The sequence below is a fragment of the Nyctereutes procyonoides genome, unplaced genomic scaffold (genome assembly GCF_905146905.1).
Source record: "Nyctereutes procyonoides isolate TBG_1078 unplaced genomic scaffold, NYPRO_anot_genome, whole genome shotgun sequence".
NCBI lineage: Eukaryota > Metazoa > Chordata > Mammalia > Carnivora > Canidae > Nyctereutes > Nyctereutes procyonoides.
Genome location: NW_026575135.1, coordinates 28,873,120 through 28,899,452, shown reverse-complemented (window position 1 = coordinate 28,899,452; position 26,333 = coordinate 28,873,120). Strand labels below are relative to the sequence as shown.

The window sequence follows — 26,333 nt, the reverse complement described above, 5'->3', positions numbered from 1 at the left end:
TAAATTCTACATACAAGTGAAATCAGTATGTCTTTTTCTTACTTTGCATAATATATTCTAGATCTATTCTCATTGTTGCTAACAGCAAGATTCATGCTATTATATGGCTGAGTAATATTACATTGTGTATGTATACAATGTACACACATATGTATATAAATATATATATAAATAATTTCTTTATCCTTTCATCTATCATTTGGGGCTTCCGTAACTTGGCTATTGTAAATAGTGCTGCAATAAACATAGGTGTGCATATGTTCTTTTGAATTAGCATTTTCTTTTTCTTTGGGTAAATACCCAGTAGTGCAATAACTGGGTCATAGGGTAGTTTTATTTTTAATTTTTTGAGGAATCTCCATACTTGTCTACAGTGGCTGCACAGTTTGCATGCCCACCAACATTGCATGAGGATTCCTTTTCCTCCACATCTTCACCAACACTTGTTGTTTCTTGTGTTTTTGATTTTAGCCCTTCTGACAGGTGTGAGGAGATAGCTCATTGTACTTTTGATCTGCATTTCCCTGATGATGGGTAATGTTGAGCATCTCTTCATGTGTCTGATAGCCATCTGTATGTCTCCTTTCAAGAAATGTCTGTTCATGAGAGTGTGTATATAATGCATGTTTAAGTCTACTTAAAGTACTATATATTTTTAAAAACTCATAAAGAATTAATAGTTTTTATATTCTTGAAATTTTAATAGCCTAAGTATGACACAAAATCCAGAAACTAAAAAGGAAAATACCTTCTATATTATTAAAAACTTCATAAATAAGGCTGAAGTACAAGTGAAAAACTAAGGAAACTATCTGCAGTGCACTAAAAAGGGATACACAAAAAGTTGTTGTAGATGAATAGGCCAATAATAAAGGGGGGGCAGAAGGATGTAAAAAGAATTTTAAAAAGAGAGCGGAAATGGAAGGTCTTCATAGCAATAAAAAAAGATTACAATAACTTCACTTCTAGTCTATACTTTTACATTCTGAAAGATGATAAATGATTCACTTTTGCAAGGTGTGAGGACAAACACACATTCTCCTACCTTATAGGTGGGGTAAACACTTTCTGGAGGCAGTTAGAAATATTTACTAATTTTAAACATGCAGACCCTTTCTGCTAGCTAGTCTGCACAGGAATTTATGCTAAGGATATATATGCTCTAGAATGAGGAAATGTTAGAGTTCACACTCCATTAATCACAGAACTTATGGTAGAAAAAACATGTAATCAACCTAAATACTCAGATGCATTTGTTTCATCTGCATTACACAAAATGGAACATCAATAGTATAGATTCTATATAGTTATCATGTAGTCATTAAAAAGTATACAACAGATCTAGATGTTAACAAATTCTAGATTAACTTGACTAGAGACTTCTAGGATACCTTACTCAGTGAGAAAAGTTAAACTATGCATAACATGATTGTATTCATTTAAATTATTAACATTTTATTTCTGTATTCATTATAGCAGGGTCTATATAGAAGATTTGGAAATTTGTTTTTTTTTTGTTTTTTTTTTTGTTTTTTTTTTTTTTTAGAGAGAGAGCATGAGTAGGAGTGGGGGAGGGGGAGAGGGAGAGGGAGCAAGAGAATCTTAAGCAGTTTCCACCCCCAGCATGGAACCCAAATGTGGAACTCAATCTCACCACCCTGAGATCATGACTTGGGCCAAAATCAAGAGTTGGATGCTTAACGGACTGGCCACCCACATGCCCCTAGCTGTTTTGTTTTTTAATACTTTTCTGTATTATTTGAATTCATGCCGTGTATTCTCAATGGGGGTGGTACTGACCCTGAGCAAACAAAACTGGCTTTTATGGAATAAAAAAAAAAAATCATAGTCATTACAATAGTAGTGGCTCTCCAAAACTCAACCTTATCCAACAAAATATTATCCCTTAATACTTAATATTACTGGGGGCTGCGGTGGAGTTGGTAGAAAAAAAAGTGTCTAAAAAGAGGCCTGAGGGGGAATAATGAAAACAAAGAAATACTATTCTGCATGAATGGGTTGCTTTTATAACCAAAAACCAAGTTTAAATATCTTTGTGATAACCACTCTTGAGGAATTATATTCCTTTGTCTATTATCAAGTCTAATTTGTTATCTTCAACCAAAAATCCCACTTCACATTCTACTCATGAGAATATTTTAAAAATACAGAGTATCTAAAAATGACCCTAATGAAACAACACATTCAGTGTCAGGTGTTCATCACAAGTTTTTATCTTACCACTTGACTAATTAAAAACAAATTACCTTGATGTCTCAGCTTCCTAAGAGTATTTATTGCTATGTTCACATACATATTTCTACTGCCACAGCGTTCATAAATGGCCTTTTCTTCTATTTTAGCCTAGAGCATGAAGTGAATAAGAAAAAATATTAAATCTCAAGTCTAAGTATAATAAATATCATTTATGATATACTGGAATAAATATGGCAAAATATTTAACTCGAGGGATGGGGAAAAATGGTGGCACAAATAAAAAACAACTTATTTTACATTTTTTATGTTTATGGTTCTTAAGAGAAAAGAAAAAAATAAACTTATCCAATGAATCAAATCTAAGAACTAAATACTTATCGTTACAAACTAAAACCACAGTATAGAATGTACAGTGCAAAAAGCCTACAGTGTATATGAATTCATTCAATTCTCAAAGGGAGCCCCTAATGTATCAAAGGCACATACTATTATTCTCATCTAAAAGTGAGGAAACTAAGCCCAAATTGCTAAATACTTTGCTTAAGATCACACAACGGAGGGAAGACATGATCCTCTTTTCATCATCTTTATTTTGTATGTTACTTTTCTAAAGCTATAAAGTAATAATTATTTTTACACCAGGACTCATTAACATAGGTAGTAAAAAAGAAAAGTGGATGAAATCTGACAGAAACAGGTAAAAGGAATAAAATAATAAATAGTATATTGATACTTTATGGAGCACCGAGTATGTGCAGCTTTTATATAAGCTCATTAAATATTTTCTCAGTCTTCATCATGATTCTGTGGGCATAGGTGCTGTCATCACTAACATCTATGAGGTTAAGAAAAAGTAAATATTTTACTGTTGCAGAGCTAGTAACTGAATCCAGGTGTGCCCAAATGCCAAGGCCAAGACTTTTCTCACTATACTAACTTCACAGAGAGAAAGCCGTGGGAGTTGGTGGGGGGGAAGGGGGGCGCAGGTTGGGGAGAGAAAAGAAAACAAACAAAAAAGGGTAACATTTCTCTGTAAGAGACTGCTTTTTTGTTTGATTTGCCATTATTCTTTAACAACCAATATAGAATCCTAGAGGAGACAGACTTCTGGAATGGCAGGATAAGAACTTTCATGAACTCACTGTCCCATTAAAATAAAAATACTGGCAAAACCATTTCAAAACTCTGAAAATTAACCAAAGCCACAGAACAAATGGAAATTACCTAAGAGAAACTACTGAACCTCGGTAAAACAGTGGGGTCTATACCATCTTAGTTGAGGCTTTTCTCACCCCCAGCTTAACAGCATAGCAGTAAAAGGTTGGCAGCCTGGTAGCCAACAGAGAAGAGAGACTTTTTTTTTTTTTTTTGACTACATGATAAGCATCATCCCCAGAGCACAGTCAATATTTTGTCTGAACAAGCAGCTCCGTGGAAAATCTCTATTCCCAGGGTGTTGTGGGTATTTAGACTCTGAACTCAGCTCACGGGGGCAGAGGTACCTATTCCCAGGGTGCTATTAAAACAGTTAGCAATTGGGTGGCAATACAGAAGCTACCCAAGGTTACGATTTCCCAATTGGCAAACAGGAATCTGGCCAGGATTTTTTTTTAAAGATTCTATTTACTTATTCATGAGAGACACACAGAGAGAGGCAGAGACATAGGCAGAAGGAGAAGCAGGCTCCCTGCAGGGAGCCCAATATGGGACTTGATCCTGGACCCCATGATCATCAAGGCAGATGCTCAACTACTGAGCCACCCAGGTGTCCCTGGCCAGGAATTTTTTTAACAATCTTGGAGATCTAGATGACCATAAAGAACTCTGAAAACCTCTGACATGTTCCTGGGGCTTAAGAGGTGGCCAGGAAAGACATAGGAAAAGAGAAGGCCCTATAAGGCTGTTCTTGAAGCCCTGGTACAAGCAGGAAGTAAAAGTTAATGCTATCTACATACTGTGGTAAGTTTTAGGGCATGTCTTGTCACATAGGGCCCTTGGCAAATAGAGGAAGACATAAAGACAAGGCATTTAAGAAAATTTTCTAACCAGTCATTGGCTGACCAGTAAATTATGCTGACAGAGGGTGACCCCTTTGAAGTCAGCCTTAAAATAAAAAATAACTTAAAAAACAATGCTACTAGAGAACTTAGTGGTCATATACTGAAATGAATACAAAATCTACAGAATTAGTCCAGTAACAGGACTTGTTTGTCACTAAACAAGTAATTAGCAACAAGGAAAACAAAACCTAGCAACAACAAAATGTATCTGACACCAGATTTATCACAATATACTATTTAACCAAATGCTCTTCAACAAAAAAAAAATTATGACTCATGTAACAAAACAAAAAAGTGTATCTCATAAAGGAAAAAAAAAACAGCCAAGAGAAAACATCCCTGAGGAAGTCCAGGTTTTGGACTTAGTAGGTAGTAGGCAGATTTTGTAAGTATGTCTAAAAAACTTAAGGTAACCATGTTTAACGAATGAAAGAAAATGGTGTCTTAACACATAGGGAACTTGAGTAAAGAAAAACTCAAAAAATAAATTTTTTTAGAAGTTCTGGATCAAAAAGTGTAAAAATTGTAAAAAGTATAAAAGGTGTAAAAAAATCAGGGCTCAACAACAGGTATACTAGATGGTTATTTGGTGGTTTGGGAGTTTTGCTTTTTGTTTTCATTTTTAAAAAGATTTTCAGGGAGAGAGGGCATAAAAGGGCAGAGAGTCAGAGAGAGAAGCAGACTCCCCGCTGAATGGGGAGCCCAATGAAGGACTCAATCCTGGGATTCCAGGATCATGATCTGAGCTGAAGGCAGACACTTAACTGACTGAGCCACCCAGGTATCCACTAGATGGTTATTTGAATCCACATGAGAAATAAAGAATATTGGCAAATATAACTTCATAGGAAAATATAAAAGAGAATAAATGTGTTTGTTTATAATCCTTTTCTATTTTAAATACCATAGAATAATTATAAAATTGTGCTGATAGGCTTGTAAAATGTATGATAATAATAGTATAAAGGAGGGGGTAGGAAACATAGGGACAAAATTTTTGTATACTATTGAAATCAAGGTTTTAATCTGAACTAGATTGTTGTAATTTAATATGGTAACTGTAATCCTCAGGGCAAAACTAAGACAATAACTTAAAAAATATAGCCAAAGAAATGCCAGGGCATTTAAATATTACACTAGAAAATATCTACTTAACACACAAAAAAGTACTAATTATAGAGAAAATAAAAAGACACAAGACATAGAAAACAGCCAAATAGAAGATGTAAATCCTCCTGTTGGTCATTAGTTAATAAAGGTAAATTGATCAAATACTCCAATCAAAAGCCGAGATTAGAAAATTGGGGAAAATATACTTAATTGTATGCTGCCTAGAAGATGAAAAAAGAAAGATCTAAAGTGTCTAAGTGTCACCCAACATGGGGTCAAACTTATGACCCTGAGATCGAGAGTTGTATGCTTTACCAACTGAGCCACCCAGGCACCCCAAGATAGACACTAGATTTAAAGACCAAACAGGCTGAAAATAAAAAAGAAGTACTTTGTAAATAGCAAAACATATTTGGAATGGCTATACTAATATCAGACAAAACAGATTAAAAAACTTTTTAAATTTAAAATTATTAGTGAATATATAGTGCAATACTGGTTTCTGGAGTAGAATTCAGTGATTCATCACTTACATACAACACCCAGTGCTCACCATAACAAGTGCCCTCCTTAATACCCATCACCCATTTAACCCACCCCCCACCCACCTCCCTCCATCAACCCTCAGTTTGTTCTCTATCATTAAGAGTCTCTTATGGTTTGCTTCTCTTTCTCTTTTTTCTTCTTTCCCCCCTTCCCATATGTTCATCTGTTTTTCTTCTTAAATTCCACGAGTAAGATCATATGGTATTTGTCTTTCTCTGATTTATTTCACTTAACATAATACTCTCTAGTCCCACCCACATCATAGCAAATGGCAAGATTTCATTTTTTCTGATGGCTAAGTAATAATAGTCCATTGTATATATATATAACACATCTTCTTTATCCATACATCAGTTGATGGACTTTTGGATCCTCTCCATAATCTGGCTATTGTTGATAATGCTACTATAAACATCAGAGTACATGTACTACTTCAAATCTGTATTTTTGTATTCTTTTTTTTTTTTTTATAAATTAATTTTTATTGGTGTTCAATTTACCAACATACAGAATAACACCCAGTGCTCATCCCGTCAAGTGTACCCCTCAGTGCCCGTCACCCATTCACCCCCACCCCCCACCCTCCTCCCCCTCCACCACCCCTAGTTCATTTCCCAGAGTTAGAAGTCTTTATGTTCTGTCTCCCTTTCTGATATTTCTCACACATTTCTTCTCCCTTCCCTTATATTCCCTTTCACTATTATTCATATTCCCCAAATGAATGAGAACATACACTGTTTGTCCTTCTCCGGTTACTGTGGCCAAGTTCAAAAAGGGTGTTGCCTGAGTTCTTCTCTGGGATTTTGATGGAATCTTGTCTCACATTTAGATCTTTCATCCATTTTGAGTTTATCTTTGTGTATGGTGCATGAGAGTGGTCCAGTTTCATTCTTCTGCATGTGGATGTCCAATTTTCCCAGCACCATTTATTGAAGAGACTGTCTTTCTTCTAGTGGATCGTCTTTCCTCCTTTATTGTATATTAGTTGAGCATAAAGTTCAGGGTCCACTTCTGGGTTCTCTGTTCTGTTCCATTGATCTATATGTCTGTTTTTGTGCCAGTACCACACTGTCTTGATGAACACAGCTTTGTAGTACAACCTGAAATCTGGCATTGTGATGCCCCCAGATATGGTTTTCTTTTTTTAAAATTCCCCTGGCTGTTTGGGGTCTTTTCTGATTCCACACAAATCTTAAAATAATTTGTTCTAAGTCTCTGAAGAAAGTCCATGGTATTTTGATAGGGATTGCATTATATGTGTAAATTGCCCTGGGTAACATTGACATTTTCACAATATTAATTCTGCCAATCCATGAGCATGGAATATTTTTCCATCTCTTTGTGTCTTCCTCAATTTCTTTCAGAAGTGTTCTGTAGTTTTTAGGGTATATTTTGAGAACCATTTGAATGGTAAATGGTTCTCCAACCTTTTATTTTCAGGTTGTAGGTGTCCTTCTGTCTAAAATGAGTCTCTTGTAGACAGCAAATAGATGGGTCCTGTTTTTTTATCCAGTCTGAAACTCTGCGCCTTTTGATGGGGTCATTAAGCCCATTCATGTTCAGAGTTACTTGAACTTCTTCTTAAAGGGGAGTTTTAAGAGTCCCCCTTAAAATTTCTTGCAGAGCTGGTTTGGAGGTCACATATTCTTTCAGTCCCTGCCTGTCTTGGAAGCTCTTTATCTCTCCTTCCATTTTGAATGAGAGCCTTGCTGGATAAAGTATTCTTGGTTGCATGTTCTTCTCATTTAGGACCCTGAATATATCCTGCCAGCCCTTTCTGGCCTGCCAGGTCTCTGTGGAGAGGTCTGCTGTTACCCTAATATTCCTCCCCATGAAAGTCAGGGACTTCTTGTCTCTTGCTGCTTTAAGGATCTTCTCTTTATCTTTGGAATTTGCAAGCTTCACTATTAGATGTCGAGGTGTTGAACGGTTTTTATTGATTTTAGGGGGGGATCTCTCTATTTCCTGGATCTGAATGCCTGTTTCCCTTCCCAGATTGGGAAAGTTTTCAGCTAGGATTTGTTCAAATACATATTCTGGCCCTCTGTCCCTTTCGGCGCCCTCGGGAACCCCAATTAAACGTAGGTTTTTCTTCCTCAGAGTGTCGTTCATTTGCCTTAATCTGTCTTCATGGTTCTTTAATTGTTTATCTCTTTTTTCCTTAGTTTCCCTCTTTGCCATTAACTTGTCTTCTATGTCACTCACTCGTTCTTCCACCTCGTTAACCCTCGTCGTTAGGACTTCTAGTTTGGATTGCATCTCATTCAATTGATTTTTAATTTCTGCCTGATTGGATCTAAATTCTGCAGTCATGAAGTCTCGTGAGGCCTTAATGCTTTTTTCTAGAGCCACCAGTAGCTGTATAATGGTGCTTCTGAATTGGCTTTCTGACATTGAAGTGTAATCCAGATTTTGTAACTCTGTGGGAAAGAGGGCTGTTTCTGATTCTTTCTTTTGAGGTGAGGTTTTCCTTCTAGTCATTTTGCTCAGTGCAGAGTGGCCAAAAACAAGTTGTATTGGAACACGGGGGAGTATCACTGGTCCGTCCAGCTGGTCTTCTGGGGGAGGGGCCTGCTGTGCTGGTTTTCAGGTGTCAGCACTTGGGGGAGCTGCTCTGCCCCTGCCTGCTGCAGGGCTCAGCGGGGGTTGTTTACCCGGTGGGACCCAGGGAGGAACAGCAGCAGTTGCTATGGCAACTCTGGAAGCCTGGATTCAGCCTCCGCAGGAACTACGGGGCTCGGGGCTCTCGGTTCTCCGTCCGCAGGGCCTGGAGGCTCCGGGGCGGGGCCGCTGATCTGCTCAGCTCGGGGCAGGAGCGTCCTTGCTGTCCTGGGCCCTCCCGGCCTCTGCCTGTCCCGGGGGAGGCCGGATCCTGGGCTGTGTCCCGGCGCCCTGTGCTCCGGGGCCTGCGCTGGTGGATTCGCGCTCCCGCCCTGCAGCTCCCTCCCTGGAGCCGCTCCCGAGCCCCTCCGAGCTGCTCCGGTCGGTCCCTCCGTGCGCGCTGCAGCCCTTAGGGAGCTCGGAGCACTCTCCCGGGGTGCAGGTGTCTGTTAGTGTCCCCGGGAGCCCGAGGGCATCCCCGCCCTCCTGGGTCCTGCTCCAACTCCCTGCGAGCCCCTTGCCGCCCGGGAAGGTTGGTGCAGCTCCTGCTCCTCCGGGACGGGGCTCTCCTGTCCTGGGGACACTCGCCCCGGCCTCAGCCCGGCTCCTCGCGGGGCCCCTCCCCCTCGGAGGCCTTTTGTTCCTTTATTTCTTTTTCCCCGTCTTCCTACCTTGATAGAAGCGCGAACTCTCCTCACTGTAGCATTCCAGCTGGTCTCTCTTTACATCTCAGGTCGAATTCGTAGATTTTCAGGATGGTTTGAAGGTTATCTAGGTAACTTGGTGGGGACAGGTGATTTGGGGACCCTGCTCTTCCGCCATCTTGCCCCTCCCCTCTGTATTTTTGTATTCTTTGGGTAAATAACTAATAGTTCAATTGCTGGATTGTAGGGTAGTTCTATTTTTACCTTCTTGAGGAGTCTCTATACGGTTCTCCAGAGTAGCTGCACCAATTCGCATTCCTGCCAACAGTCCAAGAGGGTTCCCCCTTCTCCACATCCTCACCAACACCTGATGTTTCTTGTGTTGTTAGCTTTAGCCATTCTGATAGGTGTGAGGTAGTATCTCATTGTTTTTTATTTGTATTTCCCTGATGCCAAGTGATAGAGCAATATTTCATGTGTTTGTTGGCCATATGTATGACTTCTTTGGAAGAACATCTGTTCATGTCTTCTGCCCATTTCTTAACTGGATTACTTAGTTTTTGGGGGTGTTGAGTTTGATAAGTTATTTATAGATTTTTGGATTCTTTTCCTTTATCAGATAGGTAATTTGCAAATATCTTCTTCTATTCTGCAGGCTGCCTCTTAGTTTTATTGACTGTTTCCTTTGCTGTGCAGAAGCTTTTTATCTGAAGTCCCAATAGTTCATTTTTGCTTTTGTGTCCCTTGCCTTATGATACATATCTAGTGAGAAGTTGTTATGGCCAAGGTCAAAGAGGTTTCTGCCTGTGTTCTTCTCTAGGATTCTGATGGTTTCCTGTCTCACATTTAGGCCTTTCATCTATTTTTAATTTCCTTTGTGTATGGTATAAAAAAAAGTGGTCTAGTTTTATTCTTCAGCATGTTGCTGTCCAGTTTTCCCAAAATTACTTATTGAAGAGCTGATCTTTTTCCATTGGATTTTCTTTCCTACTTTGTTGAAAATTAGTTGACCATATAGTAGTGGATCCATTTCTGGGTTCTCTATTTTGTTCCATTCATCTTTTTACCAGTTTTTTTGCCAGCACCATAGTGCCTTGATGACCACAGCTTTGTAATATAGCTTAAAATCCAGAATTGTAATGCCTCCATTGTTTTTTCTTTTTCAGAATTGCTTTGGCTATTCGGGGTCATTTGTGGTTCCATACACATTTTAGGACTGTGTGTTCTAGCTCTGTGAAAAATGCTGTTTGTATTTTGATAGGAATTGCATTATGTGTGTGGATTACTTTGGGTAGTATAGACATTTTAACAGTGTTTGTTCTTCCAATCCACAAGAATAGAATGCTTTTCCATTTCTTTGTATCCTCTTCGATTTCTTTCATAAGTGTTCTACAGTTTTCAGCATACAGATCATTTACTTCTTTAGTTAGGTTTATTCCTAGGTATCTTACTGTTTTTGAGACGATGTAGATTTTAAAACAAAGTTGTTACTAGAGACAAAGACATGATAACATGTCCCATCAGAGAGACAGAATAATTATAAGACAGAATAATTATAAACAAATATGCCTCTAATAACAGAGCACCAAAATAGAAAAGGCAAAAGCTGACAGAACTCAAGTAAGAAATAACAATTCAACATTAAGAATGAAGACCTTAAGTTTCTCTCTTCTCTAGCTATCCAAGATGCCAAAAGGAAATAAGGCTACGGGGAAGAAGGTGGCCCTGGCCCCTGCTATTGCAAAGCAGCAGAAGGCCAAGAAGCTGGTCAGTTTCAGAAAAGGCCCAAGATTTTTGGCCTTGGATAAGATATCCAAAAGGGACCTCACCAGTTTTGTCAAATGGCCCTGCTATATCTAGCTGCAGCAGCAAAGGGCTACTCTGTATACATGTTTAAAAGTGTCTCCTGTGATTAATCAGTTCATCCAGGCCTTGGACCACCAAATAGCTACTCATCAGCTTAAGCTGGCCCACAGACCAGAAACAAAGCAAGAGAAGAAGCAGGCTGAGGAGAAAGCTTCCAGAAAAGGGGATGTCCCCACTAAGAGGCCTCCTGATCTTTGAGCTGGGGTTAATACTGTCACCACCACGGTGGAAAACAAGAAGTCTCAGCTGGTAGTGATTGTACATGATGTGGATCCTATTGAGCTTGGGGTCTTCCCGTCTGTTCTGTGTTGTAAGATGGGGGTTCCCTACTGCATTAACAAGGGGAAGCCAAGCTAGGGCATGTGGTCCACAGGAAGACCTGCACTGTCACCTTCACACAGATTAACTTGAAAGACAAAGGAGCTCTGGCTAAGCTGGTGGAAGCCATCAGAACCAATTACAATGACATATATGATGAGATCCACTGCCACTGGGGAGGCAATGTCCTGGATCCAATGGTGGTTCACAATGCCAAGTTGGAAAAGGCAAAAAAAAGCTTAAGAACTGGCCACCAAATTGGGTTAAGTACACACTGTTGAATTATGTATACTTAAAATAGAAAGTTCTCTTTCAGCCAGGGTCAAGGAGACCTCAATACTCAATCATGGAAACATGTCATATGGTGAAGAAAATAGAGCATTTCAACAACACTATGAATCAACTATACCTAGTAGACATCTATAGAATACTCCACGCAATAACAGCAGAATATATAAGCTTCTCAAGCACACATGGGACATTTCCCAAAACAGATCTTGTGTTAGGCCATAAAATAATCCTCAATAAATTTATTTTTTTTAAGATTTTATTTATATATTCATGAGAGGCAAAGGCATAGAAGAGGGAGAAGCAGGATCCTTGCAGGGAGCCCGATGCGGGACTCTATCCCCCCACCCAGGATCACACCCTGAGCAGAAGGCAGATGCTCAACTGCTGAACCACCCAGGTGTCCCAATTCTCAATAAATTTAAAAGGATGTATATCATACAAAGTATTTTCTCTGACCACAATAGTATCATATTACAAGCCAATAATGGGAAATTCACAAATATGTGGAACCTAAATTACACAATGGAGCAAGAAAAAAAATCAAAAGGGAGATTTAAAAATTGAGATGCATATAAATAGAAACAATGTATCAGACCTTTTGAGATACAGCTAAAGCAGTGATCAGAGAATAACTGCTACTGCAAATGGCTTTATTAAAAAGATCTCAAATAAATAACCTTGCCTTCCATCTTAAACTATAATTTTAATAATAAACTGAACCCAAAGAAATAGTAGGAAGGAAATAGTAAAGAGTGGAAATAAATGAAATAAAGAATTTCCTAAGATAGGATAACTAACAAAACTAAAAGTTGGTTCTTTAAAAAGATCAACAAAATTGACAAAACTTTGGCAAGGGTGATCAAGAAAAAAGAAAGAGACTCAAATTACTGAAATCAATAATTAAAGAGGAGGCATCACTATAGAACTGACAAAAATAAAAATAATTCTAAAGGAACACTACAAACACTATATGTATGGAATACCATGTACTAACATATTAGAAAATTTAGATGAAATAGGAAATTCTACAAAAATAAAACCTCCTGAAATTGGCTCAAGTTGACCTGAGATGAATTAGTAATTAAAAAGAAATTCCCACAAGCCCAGACCTCACTGATGAATTCTCCAATATTTAAAGATGTTTTTTTAAAAAAGGAATAGAAACCATTCATAAAATCCTCCAAAAAGTAAAAGACAGAACTATTTCCATCTCGTTCTATTATAACCCTGAAATGCAAAAACAAAGTTACCACAAGCAAATACAATGTTTATCACCAGAGAAATAAAGAAATGTGGTATCACATTATAAAATATTCAGCTTTCGAAAAGAATGAAATTCTGATATGTGCTACAACATGAATGAACTTTGAAAACATTATACTAAGTCAACAAAGCCAGACACAAAAGGACAAATATCACATGAATCCACTCAGATGGGGTACCTAGAGTAAGCAAATTCACTGAGACAGAAAGTCAAACAGAGGCTGCCTGGAGTTTAAGGGAGAGAAGAATGACAAGTTACTCTTTAATAGATACAAAGTTTGTTTGGGATGAAGAAAGAGCTCTGGAAATAGTAGTATTGGTTAAACAACACTGTGAGTATATCGAATACCACTAAATTGTGCACCTAAAGTGGTTAAAATGGGAAATTTTATGTCATGCATATTTTATCACAATTAAAACAGTAGTATTTTAATAAGAAAGTTACAGACTGATGTCTGTAGACCTGATTAATAATGACACAAAAATCCTCAATAAAATTCTAGTATATTGAATCTAGTGACACAGGGTTATACACCATAACCAAGGAGGTTTATACAAGAAATGCATTAAAGATAAAAACAAAAATACCACCCACACACACAACCAAAAAAAACCCAACCCACAACCATGTAATATACTACATTAATTGTCATAGAGTTTTTGCCCTGTATTCATCTCAAGAGATACGGAAAAAAGTCTTTAAGAAAATCCAACACAATAAGCCACTTAACCTAGGAATAGAAGGGAAGTTCTTTAACCTGATAAAGGACATGCAAAAACAAAACAATCCACAATTACCACTGTATTTAATGAAGAATGACTTGTTCCTTTATGGAAAGGAATAAGACAAGGATGCCCCCCAACCCTCTCTACTTAATATTCTACTGGAAGTTTGTGCTAGGGAAATTAGGCAAGAAAATGATATAAAATGTACCCAGATTGGAAAGGAAGAAGAAAGACTACCTTTATTTGCAGATGATATGATCTTAGTTAAAGAAAATCTCAAGGAATTCACTAAAAACTAGTAGAATAAACAGATACTGCAAGGTTTCAAGATTCAAGATAAAATTATCAATTGTATTTTTATACATCAGTTATGAACAATCTGAAAATAAAATTTAAAAAATAATTCCATTTTTAGTACTAAAAAGATCACAACACCTAAGAATAAATTTAACAAAAAATTTCAAGATTTGTACTCTAAAAACTATAAAAACTGTTGAAAGGAATTAAAAGGGGATAAATAAATGGGAAGACATTCCATGTTCATTGTTCACAATTTTTAATATTGTTAAATGATAATCTACTACAAATTGATTCCTAGATTCCAAGCAATCTCTATTAAAATTGTAACTCAATATTTTCATAGAAGATATTAGCTGCACCTAAAAGTTATATGTAAATGCCAGGGACCAAAATAATTTGAAAAATTTAGCAAATTTATAGGAGTCACAGTTCCAACTTTAACAATTGCTACACAAAACTACAGTAATTAAAATTGTGTAGTACTGGCACAAGGTAGATATATGATCAATGAAACAGAATCAGAGTCAAGAATTCATGGTCCTTTATATTTAATATTAGTGATCAAATGATTTTTGACAAAGTTGACAAGGAAAATAAATGGTGAAAGAACAGTCTTTTCAACAACTGATGCTATGACAACTGGACATCCTTGTGCAAAAATCATGTAAAAAATGGATCATATACCTAAATGTATTAACTAAAACTTGTAAAACTCAAAGAAAAAAATAAAATAGGAATAAATCTTTGTTATCTTGGTTTCTTAGATATGATACCAAATGCACAAGCAACAAAGAAAAACAGATGAATTGGAATACATCAAAATGAAGAACTTTTTGTACTGCAAAGAATATCATCAAAAAGTGAGAATACAACCCAAAGAAAAAAAGATTTGCAAATGGTCAATCTGCTAAGAAGCTTGTATCCAGAATATATAAAGATCTCTTAAACCTCTAGTCTTATAATATCCATTTATGTACAAATGTTCATTAATAGCCAATAAGTGGAAATTACTCAAATGTCCATCAACTTGATAAATGGATGGATATATCCAAAAAACAGTATTCAGCAAGAAGAAATGAAGTAATGATAACATGCTACGAAATGGATGACCCTTGAAAATAGTATGCTAAGTGAAAACATTAAGCTGGTCACAACAGAACCCCATATTATAGGATTCATTTTTCTAGAAATGACCAGAACAACAAATTGTAGAGAAAGTAAATGAGTGGTTGAATACGGCTAGGAGATACGGAGGGCTAGGGGTGTGACACCTAAATGGAACAGGGGATCTTTCTGGGGTGCTGGAAATGTTTTAAAATTGACTGTAAAAAATAAAATAAAATAAAATAAAATAATAAAATAAAATAAAATAAAATATAAATAAAATAAAATAAAATAAATAAAATAAAATAAATAAAATAAAACAAATAAAATAAAATAAAATATAAATAAAATAAAATAAAATAAAATAAATAAAATAAAATAAATAAAATTAAATAAAATAAAATAAAACAAATAAAATAAAATAAAATAAAATTGATTGTAATGGTTGTACAAGTGGGGGACTTGAGTATACTAAGTTGCTAGTATGTACACATTAAATGGGTGAATTAATGTAGTATGTGAAGCATAGCTCAATAGAGCTCCTAAGGAGAATCCCCGAGTTCCTCCTCACTCTTAATAAAAGAATCTGTTAAGATGACAACTTTACTTACATCCCAAATGTTTCTAGCACCTGGTAGCTCACCTCTTTTTGAAGCAGCAACGGTATGGGCAGCATATCAGTTATAAATGTCTTCCTCATAAGCGATGTGAAACCTGGCTCTTGTTGCATTCACTCCCAGAGCAATGGGAATTAACCTCAATCAGAGAAATGATGGCACTACTAAGTCCAACTCTAGTGCTCAGATATGTTTATATGTTTGTGTAACAGTAATTAGAGATTTTAGCAGAAAAATGCTTGAAAGATTAGAATTCTGTAAATATTGGACATGAATTGCAATAATCATATGGAACTAAGTAGTGTCTCTCTCTCTCTTAGAGCACTTATTCCATGTAGGGAGCCATAGTTCCCCGACTCCTTATTACTCACACAGCCCACAAAGGTTCTCAAAGATACAGAGGGGGATGAGAGCCATAGCAACTGCTATTGATTTGAAAGATTTTCAAAAAAAAGGTTTAGAGTAGGATTTCCAAACACAAGTACCTCCAAGAGACCAGGCCTGCACCATAAATGAGAGTAAATAGGTGTATGTAGTAGGGAGTAGTGGAGACTATGGCTCACTAGACAGTATATGCCCAAAAAAAAGGAGGGGAGACAATACTCAGATTAATATACCACTGGCCTTGATAAGAAAATCATGGGACTGGGCCAGTTTTTGTCACTAGAGCAGCCAGGATACTCTTGACAACTTAAGAAGACCAGGCAAGTCCTCCAGGAACTGGTCCCACAGCCTGGTTTCAAAAAAGAAGTGAAGAGAAAATGAATGAAGTTGTTTGCTAATTGTACCCCACAAGTTTCTTTTTTATTCAACACAATAGCTATGAAGTATGTGTGGGTCTCCAGATATACTGTATTATTCTGTACTGACCTTGTGAAGAGCCTCATCCTCTGTTTTATAAACTCTCAAATACTTCTCAACAAAGAGGTTGACATAGTGTTGTCTCACTTCCTCAGGGATTTTGGAAGAGGATTCTGGTGTGACCAAAGCCCGCTTGCGATGAGCCACCCTGTATTTTGGCATCTTGTTAAATACAGAGTTGTTGATTAGAGAAAAGAAAAACACATGTTTCTGTTTAACATTTCTACTATGTGAATGAAAGAAGTAAAACTCTCAGGTAAGTTCTACAGTAATGAAATTCAAAAATAATGTCCAGTTTTAAATTTCTTAAAAATAGAATAGTATGAGGTATAAAAGGGCCTACACTCACAAAAGTTTACTGTGACACTGCTGGGTCTGTGCTGTTATTTCCGTGTACCCCACTGAAGCTGACCTGAGTACTCAACTCCTCTCTCTACTCCCCACATCTGCAATCGCAGAGCTCTGATGTGCTCCTCTGCCCAGCATATAGGAAAGTTTGCCCCTTACCCATTCTTAAAACAAACGCATGTCCCAATGTCAGTTACCACTTCACAAAGAAAAATGCTCAGACTTAAATAAGATTTATGAAGAATGTGTGAATCCTCAGTTAAATGATCCCAGGTATAAACAATTTTAGTATGCCTCTTGAAGAATGTATAAAGACTATGAGAATTCTAAAATCAGTTAATCTGCCTCACTTTTTGGGGGGGAAAAGCCAATATTACACTTCTTTGCGTTGTTGGGTTGTAGCTCAGAGGCATTTTAGGGAAGGAGAAAGCCTTAAAATTGACAAGTGGTTTTCTGCTGAAGAATACTTAGTAAACAGGGAAAAAAAAGTCACTGCCACAAACAGAAAAATAAAGGGGGAAGGCTATATTACATCACTGATAGCATTATTTACTAAAGGTCTGCCTGCCTGCCTGCTTGCATTCTCTCTCTCTCTCTCTGGTACACATACACAAGACTCACAGGATGTCTCTTGAAAGGTATATTCCAATGTGAAATTTTCCTTTGAAAAAAAAATTGAGCAGTCTTAAATTAATCCTAGCCACAGAGGTTTTAGGTCTAAGAATATGCCTAGTATTTCCATGGACAGGATAAATAAAATAGCTGAATGTGACTTTCAGACATAAATTTCATCATTTTCATAAAATGAAAATAACTGTATCTAACAGTAACCAAGAAAAGTGGAAACTTCTCTCTGGTGTCTGACATTTATCTGAAGGCAGGATCTCCAGAAGAAAAAAAAAAACAGAATATAAGCACTCTCTCAGGGACTCTATATATAGACAGGAAAGTTGGTTATCAGAAATAAAACTCTAGTCTTCAGACTTAGTTTATAATACCTTTATAGGAATAGAAGGTATTATACTTTTCACAGGAATGTATGATCTGCTTAGCTTTGCAGTTGGCTTTTCCCTTGATAGAACAACATCCACATGAAGTCCACTTGATATAAGCAAATTTTCTAAGAAGTTTTAAAGAACAAGAAAAAAAGAAGGTAAGTTTTAGTGATCTTACCCTCAGATGATTAGAGTTTATCTAGTTACCAATTCAAGGTTTTTATAATACTTCCTTTATAGACTCTATATTTTTTCTGGAAACAAAATGTAAACATGAAAAAAATCCCAATAGCTAATCCCAATATAAACTAGAACAAATTTAGACAATTTATAAGGCTATTCATTCCATGTAGAAATACTGCAAAATATTACCTCTTATGGCTTAGCATTTAAGGATAAACAGCATAAATGATTTAAATATCATGCTAACCTTATTGTTTCACATAAAGCTCCATGTGAACAACTTAACTGTAATTGGTAATATGTGGACTTCATAGGAAAGGTTCTTTAAAATAAGGTAAAATTCCATTTCTTAACTAAATGATTTTCTCATACCTCCTGAGGCTTTCCTTTGGGCCTGAGAGATCGGATATGCAAATATGGTTTTGTTTTGTTCTGACCGGGCAGCAAGAAAAGCCTGCTCACTCCTGATGTCAGCCATTATCTGCACTGCCTGTTGCTGGGCCTGAGGGATTCCAGGATGACTAATTAGTGGTGGAACTGGCTCCCTGAATGAGCTAAGGATCTCCTTACTGGTTGGAACCTACAAAGCATCACAGAAAATACAAAATGATTTTAAAAAATGTGAGAAGACAGATCATTTCACTTTTTCTCTTTGCACAGAGGCTTTTGGAATTGACTACATTTATAATACCCCATGTAATACAATACACACATAAATGGAGTATTCTCAGAAATAATCTGAGAAAAAAAATTGAATCTTTAAAGCATATAAGAAAATTTCCTTGAAATAAGAGAAAACGTTATTTCTCATATGAAAATGACACAACTTCGTATGCAGGTAAAAATGTCAACAAAACAGCTAACAGTAAGACATATCCTACCAATGTTACAGGAATTTGAAGTCAAGGAAAGAATGCTTTAGGTAACCTGGCAGAAGTATCAGGTGACACATTCAGGGAGAAACAGCAGGCTAACATCAGACTTCTCTACAGCAACATTCAGTATAAAAAGAGAATGGAACACCAGAAAGGATGTTCAGCTTGATTAACAACAAAATAAATGTCACAGAAAACAAGGAAATAAAATATCACCCAGATGGACAGGTTTTTTAAAAAAATTTATTTATTTATTTTTTTAATTTAATACCCATTTTTGGTAAAGGTTTGTGGAAAGGGAACCCTGAAATACTATATAAAGCTGTACACTGCTACAACCCTTCTGGAAGGCAATTTGGCAACATACTTTTACAGTGTTAAAACTCTATCTTCCTTTGTCCTGTTACTTCCATTTGTGAGACTTTATTTTAAGGGAGAAAAAATTAAAGGGAGATAATGTTAGCTTCCATAATTTTTTTCCTAAGGAGAAAGAAACTACTTTATTAAATACCTATATATCTGACCCTTGGATAGATACTCAATATCTTCATTTCACAGATAAAGAAAATGAGGCTCAGAGAAATTAAATAACTTGCCCAAGGACGTCGAACTATTGTGAGAAGAACCAGAACCCAAGTTCTCTTTTGGGACTTGGAAGCATAAACTTTTTTTATATTTTTTAACACAAAAGTGGTAGAGGAATACTACTCACAGCAGTGCCTATTTAGCTTCTTTACATGCCATAAAGGAATTTCAGCATATACAATGTTACAAGAAGTTTAAAGGACTTTGGAAATCTATAGCCCATTCCCCTTATTCACAGTACTTAATGTTCTATAGGGTCCTACAAACAAGCATCAGTGAGTATTGAACCGTTGCTCCTGGGGCAAACATAGAGTTCGGTTCAGGTGAGTCTCTGGTCACGTTTCTGTTAACCAATCAATAACTTAACCTTGTTTTATGAGTGTTTCTGTTTAAAGACTCTTAGTATATACTGCTGATTCGTGAACAGTGAACTTGTGGTCAACAGCACTGTATCTCATGCCTATACAAAGCTTATCTAAGACATCTTCTCTGTGAGGCACATCACAGGCTTCTTGCTCTCAGAAACACTAGACAACCCTATACTTGGCCATTTTAATCAGCAAAATTACCAACACCACAAACATTCAAAGAAATGGCACTCAGTAGATTGAGAAAAGGGCGAATGTTAACAGAATGAGAGCTGAAACAAGAAGGCAATATTGCCGTGTTCAATCTTAGCTGGGAATGTGTGTGTGAGGCATTTTTTTTTTTTGTCATTATGCAGGCTGACAAAGGACCACAAAAACGAGTCCTTATTTTAAGGTTACAAATTACTTTCAGTGAATAGGTGAATTCGAAAATACAGAATCTGAAAATAATGAGGTTTTTTTTTTAAAGATTTTATTTATTCATTCATGAGAGACAGAGAGAGAGAGATAGGCAGAGATACAGGCAGAGAAGCAGGCTCCATGGAGGGAGCCGGATGTGGGACTCAATCCCAGGACTCCAGGATCATGCCCTGGGCTGAAGGGAGGCACTCAACCGCTGGGCCACTCAGGCGTCCCAAATAATGAGGACTGACCATAGAAATCTATAGTTAAAAAGCTATGCAATAACAACTTACCTGCTTTTAATCAAAATGTTAGATGATGGGGGGGGGTGAAATGAAGGATGCAGAAAATGCTTACACAGAGGAATCCACTTAATGAGTGTCCACTTGTGCCCCCAGATGGATAACAAGACAGCAAGTACTGGAACATACTTAAAGCTCAGAATGACAAGGCATGCACTTTGTAAAATCATGTGCTCTGCAAGTGAGGAACTAAATAACTCACATCAAACTTGGCAATATGTGCAATTCTCTTTTTTGGTCCAGAAGTGTTTTGACAATACAACATCTCTAATTCCATTTGCTTTCCTGAAGCCTAGTGGGAAAAAGATAAGAATTATCCAATTTTAGCAGAGTAAAGGCAAATCTAGCACGACTCCTGAAAAACCACAGGAATCCAAGCTACCAAATACTGGGTGACTTATTAAGAAATAATTCACAAAAAAATAATTTGAATTTGACATGCATACACTACAATAGAAGATTTCTCTAAGTTGGGAAATCAACTGTAAACTGCTGTATGTACTACCAGGGCCTCTGGAATCTGTCAAGTCTATGAGACACTATAGCTGGCCAGTTATCAAGGCTTTTGCCTTGTCGTTCCAAAATATTACTGATCACAAGAATCAGTATGTATTATATACACATTATAGAATTCATATTTCCATAGAGTTTAGAATAAAGTACACACTTAAGGGAAACTCCTTTAAATTTAGGAAAAAGATTTAAAAAAAAAAAACTGGACTGACCTGTTTAGTAGTCTCTCTACAAGCTTCACTTTCTGTGAACTCAGTGAAAATCTGAAGACATTCCTTCATCGTGTCATCATAATCAGAGGGAGTGTCCTCTTCAGTATGTTCCTTATCAAAATCAAATTCAACTAACTTGTGGTCAAAAGTAGTGAAGTCTTGACTATCATCTTGTTCTCTCAGCACTTTGTCTTCTGCATGCTCATCCGGGGAAGAGATTTGGGGCTGGCTTGAGTAACGACATTCACTTTCTTCATTCTGAGAATCATAAATTGTTTTTATGTATTTTTTACTCTGTGGGTAATTATCATCATGGATTCTGTTCCGTATTTCTCTGTCACTGAGAGGTGCACAAGATATACTTTCTTCTGAAATACAGACATAGTTTCTCTCACCACCAAAGCTTCCCATCTCAGACATGTGGTTTTTAACACCATACAAGTTTATGTTACTTTTTTTAACCAGGGAGTTTTGCATGAGCAATTCTGGTGGTTCTGATTTGTTAGCATCATCAACTATCAGTGTGGTTGGTTGGGTTTTATCTATTTTTTCCTCTTCGGTGCCACTTATTTGAAGATTTCTCTCCTCTGAGGACATTATATGTAGTCTTTCGTTTATATTCTGATATTTGAAGCCTCTCAATGGTTTAGATTTCTTAGCAATAGGCATGATTGGAGGTACATCCATTACAAGGTCATCTTCATCAGATTCTTGAAGATTTATCATAATTCTTATTGGTGAAACATAAGGTCTTTGGCTCTCCTGGGGCTTGTGGCAATTTTCACCCACAGATTTTTTCCAGGTGCAGAGGTGTTGTGTATCAGTCTTATCTTGCCCTGCTTTCGATGCCCCAAGCAGCCCTGCAGAATAATTGAGCAAGGGATCATATTCTAGATCCGTTGCCGGACATTTGTGGTCCAGCACATACTTTCTAGGCTGACTCTCTTCGTTCTTTGATGGTTCATTCCACTTCTGCTTTGGAAGTAGGCTATTATATTCAAGAACATCTTGCCTCATATTTTTGTAACTCCAGGAGGCGATGTGGCTTCGAGATAGCTCTTCAAGTGTTAAAGTTAACTTGGAGAACCTCTCCTGCTTTTCTTCAACTTCAGTCTTGACAGATTCAATTTCTTTGTTGAGCCTTTCCAGTTCTTCCATAGTTGTACCTAGTTTTGTCAATGGAAGAAGAGTTTTATCTTTGCAAATCACTTCGGATGAAATGCAGACTCTAGAATACCCTGGACAAGTAGCTTACTATCAAAAGGACATTAACTCCTCCAAACCCAGCTGTTCACAGGGGGTGGTTTACTAACTGATAGGTTCTTAGAAGCAGAATGAGAAGTCAAGGCTAGCTCTCTTGAAGTCTTTCAAATATTGAGTCCTTCTCCATGAGTGATTAAAGAACATTCGTGCCTCGTTATTAGAGTGACTATCTACCAGTGGGCTGGCCAGTTTTGCATATAATTATTGAACTGTGTCAAACGTGATACAGTTTGGATATACCCCATTCACCGTATTATTTACCAACCAGTGACCATTTGAAAATGATTCAAAAAAAAAAAAAAAGAAAATGATTCAAAAGCTAAATGCCATTTACATGGAATTGCACATAGTTTCATACACCAATACATCTTCCCAGTTATAAGAAAAAGTCATTTAAAACATTAGTCTTTCCTAAATTCAGTGGGCCTCAAAATTTTCATTGAGGTCCCTGGTATTCTACTGATTGCCTCAAATATAAAACACCTCTCCCACACACATTGATGATAAAAAAAAAAATCTTAAAAAAAAATTGGTCACTAAAACTCCAAGCAGCTGGATTCACACTCCTAAGGAAAAACCAGGATACTAACAAGATATAAGGCTTGTGGTAACGGCTGTTCACAACACCTGGCAGCTCCCTCCTGACTTTTCAGTAAGGAAATCACAAGTTTTTTTCTCTCTTTCCAAGGTACATTTTCCTTTATCATTTATAGGACAATTTACACACTTCTCTCTTCTCTCAAACAAGAGATTTCAGATTTAAGATGTGGTCCCAATGTTTGAAGCTCTGAATTCATTTTGGAGAATCCCCATGTTTTGCTAACACACACATGCTTCTTTACCCTACGAGCTCCCTCCTGGCTCAATAGCCTTTTGTTTTCTATTAAGAAATTAACTCTGCTGAAATCCAAAACAAGGTGTTACAAAAGCGTATGGCATTTGGGGGGGGGGTGGGGAGGCAAAAAGCAAGCACAAGAATGAAAATTATCCCAGAATCCAACAAACGCCTGGATCTAATTTCTCTTTCAATAAACTTGAACAGGGAACTAAACTCTGGGTAATCAGTCAGAATTGCATTTTAGCATAATCTGTGTTTTTTTTTCGGTTGCCTTCATTCAGGAAGGACTGTTTAGGCACTGCTTTGGGGGAGCTATTGGGGGAAAAAAAGTGATTATACTTTCTATGTCACAAGTTAAAAAAAAAAAAATCCCCCCCATCAGAAGCTACATGCAGAGGGCTAATTTTGAGGGCTAAACCTTCGCCCAGGCGAAGATTAGAGGGGACCGAGGGGAGTTCCTCTGGGCTGTAAATACTTTTTGCTCCAACCAGGGTCCCGCCTCACCTCCTTTTCACCAGAGCACAGAAAACCCCTTCTAATAATCCCACACCGGGGAGGGCGGCAAGGAGAGAGGAGAAGCCCACACGAGCCCGCGCCCCACCATCCCACGGCCCGCAAACCTGCGCAGGCCGCCGCCGTGGCCCGCGCGCCCCGAGCCGCGCATCCCGGTCCGCAGCCAGGAGGCCACCGGCCCAGCGGCGCCCCGCCCCGCCCCCCCCGCCCCACCGCGTGACCCGGCCCCGCCCCGCCCCGCCCCGCCCACCTGCGGGCGGAGCCACCGCCAGCGCGGGGCAGGTGCGCACAGCTGTCACTCACGGGGCGGAGGTGCCCGTCCTCTGGACCCGAGGCAGAAGTTCTTAAGACAGCCAGCCCCCTCCGTCCTCCTGAACCCCTCTGCACCCCGCCCCCGGCCGCAGGAGTCTTGCGACCACCCAAAAGGCCTAAGGATAACGCCCTCAGTCGGGACCCGCCCTTAGCACCCTTACTATTCCACTTAGAATGTACTTCCCACGGGAGGGACAAAGAGCAAATAAAGGTCGGCGCTAAGGCTCCTGATGCTGGGTGTGTGGTGCTGGGGAGATTGACTCTTGGGGACTCTGGGACAACTTGGTTCCTCTTCCTAACGCCAGCGCTTGTTTTTCTCTTGTAATAGCCACTCTGTAGGAATTGCCCTTGAATAGCCAAGGGAGAGGAAAAGAGATTAGAGTCCCTCCTGGAGGGCTGAGGGACAGGCCGAGAGTAGTGTACGGGCATCAGGGAAAGGAAAAAGAGGGTGTTTCAGAATGCAGGGGAGACAGGGGAGTTAAAACGGAATTGTTTCTTTCTTTTTTTTTTTTTATGTCCTTTCAAGGGAAACATCCAGAGAACCTCAGGAAATGCAGGTTTGGTAGAAGACAAATCAGAAGCTCCCCCACGACGCCCCCACACCAGCCTGGTCTGTGGGACCCTCTTCTTGCTTCTAGACTAGGAAGTGAGGAGAAAGAGGTGGAAGCCAGTAGGGATTACCTGATATTTTTCATGCCCACTGATGAGAAGCCAAGTTTTAAAAATATAGTTGATGTCTCTTTTGATCATTTTTAGCCATGGTCATGCTATATTGATTGACTTTCTCACTATAATGCTTTTTTAGTACTGGAGATGAGTTGGGTGATTGAAACATAACTTACACCTGCTTCTGTTCAAGGAGATTCTCGACACCTCTCAAGGGTGGGTGGAGAAAACAGGTAGGAATGGTTGGTAGACATCCCTCAAGCCCACCTGATGCTCTTTCCATGAGCTCTTTCTCACCCATGGATTCAACACGGCTCCTCCGCATCTGGAGTACTTCCAAGCAGCTGCAATCATCTGCCTCACTCAGTTCCCCCCGCATTTCCTGGTGCCAGAACCGGCAATACAAACGCTGGCACTGACCCCTGGGGCCGTCAAAAGGGCATGGCAAATGGCAAAAGTAACCCACAGTGGGCAGCATGGGCTCACGGTCACCCCCACTGGCTCAGGAACTGCCCTCTAGGAGCTAGGCCTGAGGTGAGCTGCTAAGCCACTTCTTGTCCCGGAAGGGTCGGTTTTATATAGTCTGTAGCTTCTGAGCTTTCCCAACCAATGGTGAGACGGGGGCTGAGATAGAGCAGAAATCAGGGAGTTAGCTAATGACTCAGAATAGGTTGGTAAGGGACCTGGCAGGTGAGTGTAAAGAGTGTGTCTGTCTTCTATGCAGAAAGTTTATAGAGACCTAAGCTAGAGGTAGGGAAAACAATTTCCCAAGAACTAAAAGGACCCTTAAGGAACCTCCTGTGGGGCCTGCCTTTCTCCTAAACAACCTCTTTTGACTTTTGTTATGTTTGACTAGTAACCTTCCTGGATCACAGAGAGGAACTCACTTTGGAAACACATCTTAGCTTTGCCCCCTCTCCAACAGGTGATCTTAGGCAGGCTATCTGATTTGCCTGAGTTTTCATTTCTTGATCTGTGAGATAAATGTGCCTTTAATAGGGTAGTAGAATTCAGCATGATGTAATGTACCAGACTGCCTAGCATAAAGTAGATGAGAATTTAGGAAGATGGTAAAACCTAAGTCCTCCCCACCGCCCCAGCTCCACACATATCTACAAAAGACCTGACGCATATTCCTAAAATCCCTCCATTTGAAACTAATTCCTCAAAGCAAAATAATATCCATATTCCATTTGTCTTCTTTGTAAACTGAAATACATCTGGGATGGATGACCTCATAAGGGATGGATAACTGGATAATTTTTAAACGAGAATGCTAAGAGTCTTATAATGATCTGAAGTGGCACTTGTACCCCAATGTTTATAGTAGCCATGTCCAAACCATGGAAGTAGAAAAACTATTGAGAGTGCCCAGATGTCCATCGACAGATGAATGGATAAAGAAGATAGGATATGTATATACAATGGACTATT

The 26,333-nt window shown here is 38.3% G+C and overlaps 1 protein-coding gene and 1 pseudogene across 1 annotated transcript in view; one reads left to right on the top strand and one right to left on the bottom strand.

Moving 5' to 3' along the window:
• The window catches only part of LOC129494847 (RNA exonuclease 1 homolog), a 40,224-nt gene extending 16,136 nt beyond the window's left edge, over positions 1 to 24,088 (bottom strand). Inside the window, exons 1-5 of the mRNA XM_055302008.1 lie at positions 24,029 to 24,088; positions 21,308 to 22,473; positions 20,785 to 20,874; positions 16,534 to 16,686; positions 2,268 to 2,364 (exon numbers count right to left, since the gene is read on the bottom strand). Coding sequence (XP_055157983.1) covers positions 2,268 to 2,364; positions 16,534 to 16,686; positions 20,785 to 20,874; positions 21,308 to 22,465 — 1,498 coding nt within the window. The 5' untranslated portion in view covers positions 22,466 to 22,473; positions 24,029 to 24,088. The remainder of the gene's footprint in view (positions 1 to 2,267; positions 2,365 to 16,533; positions 16,687 to 20,784; positions 20,875 to 21,307; positions 22,474 to 24,028) is intronic.
• On the top strand, positions 10,865 to 11,629 carry LOC129494848 (60S ribosomal protein L7a-like; annotated as a pseudogene).
• Positions 24,089 to 26,333: the final 2,245 nt, after the last annotated feature.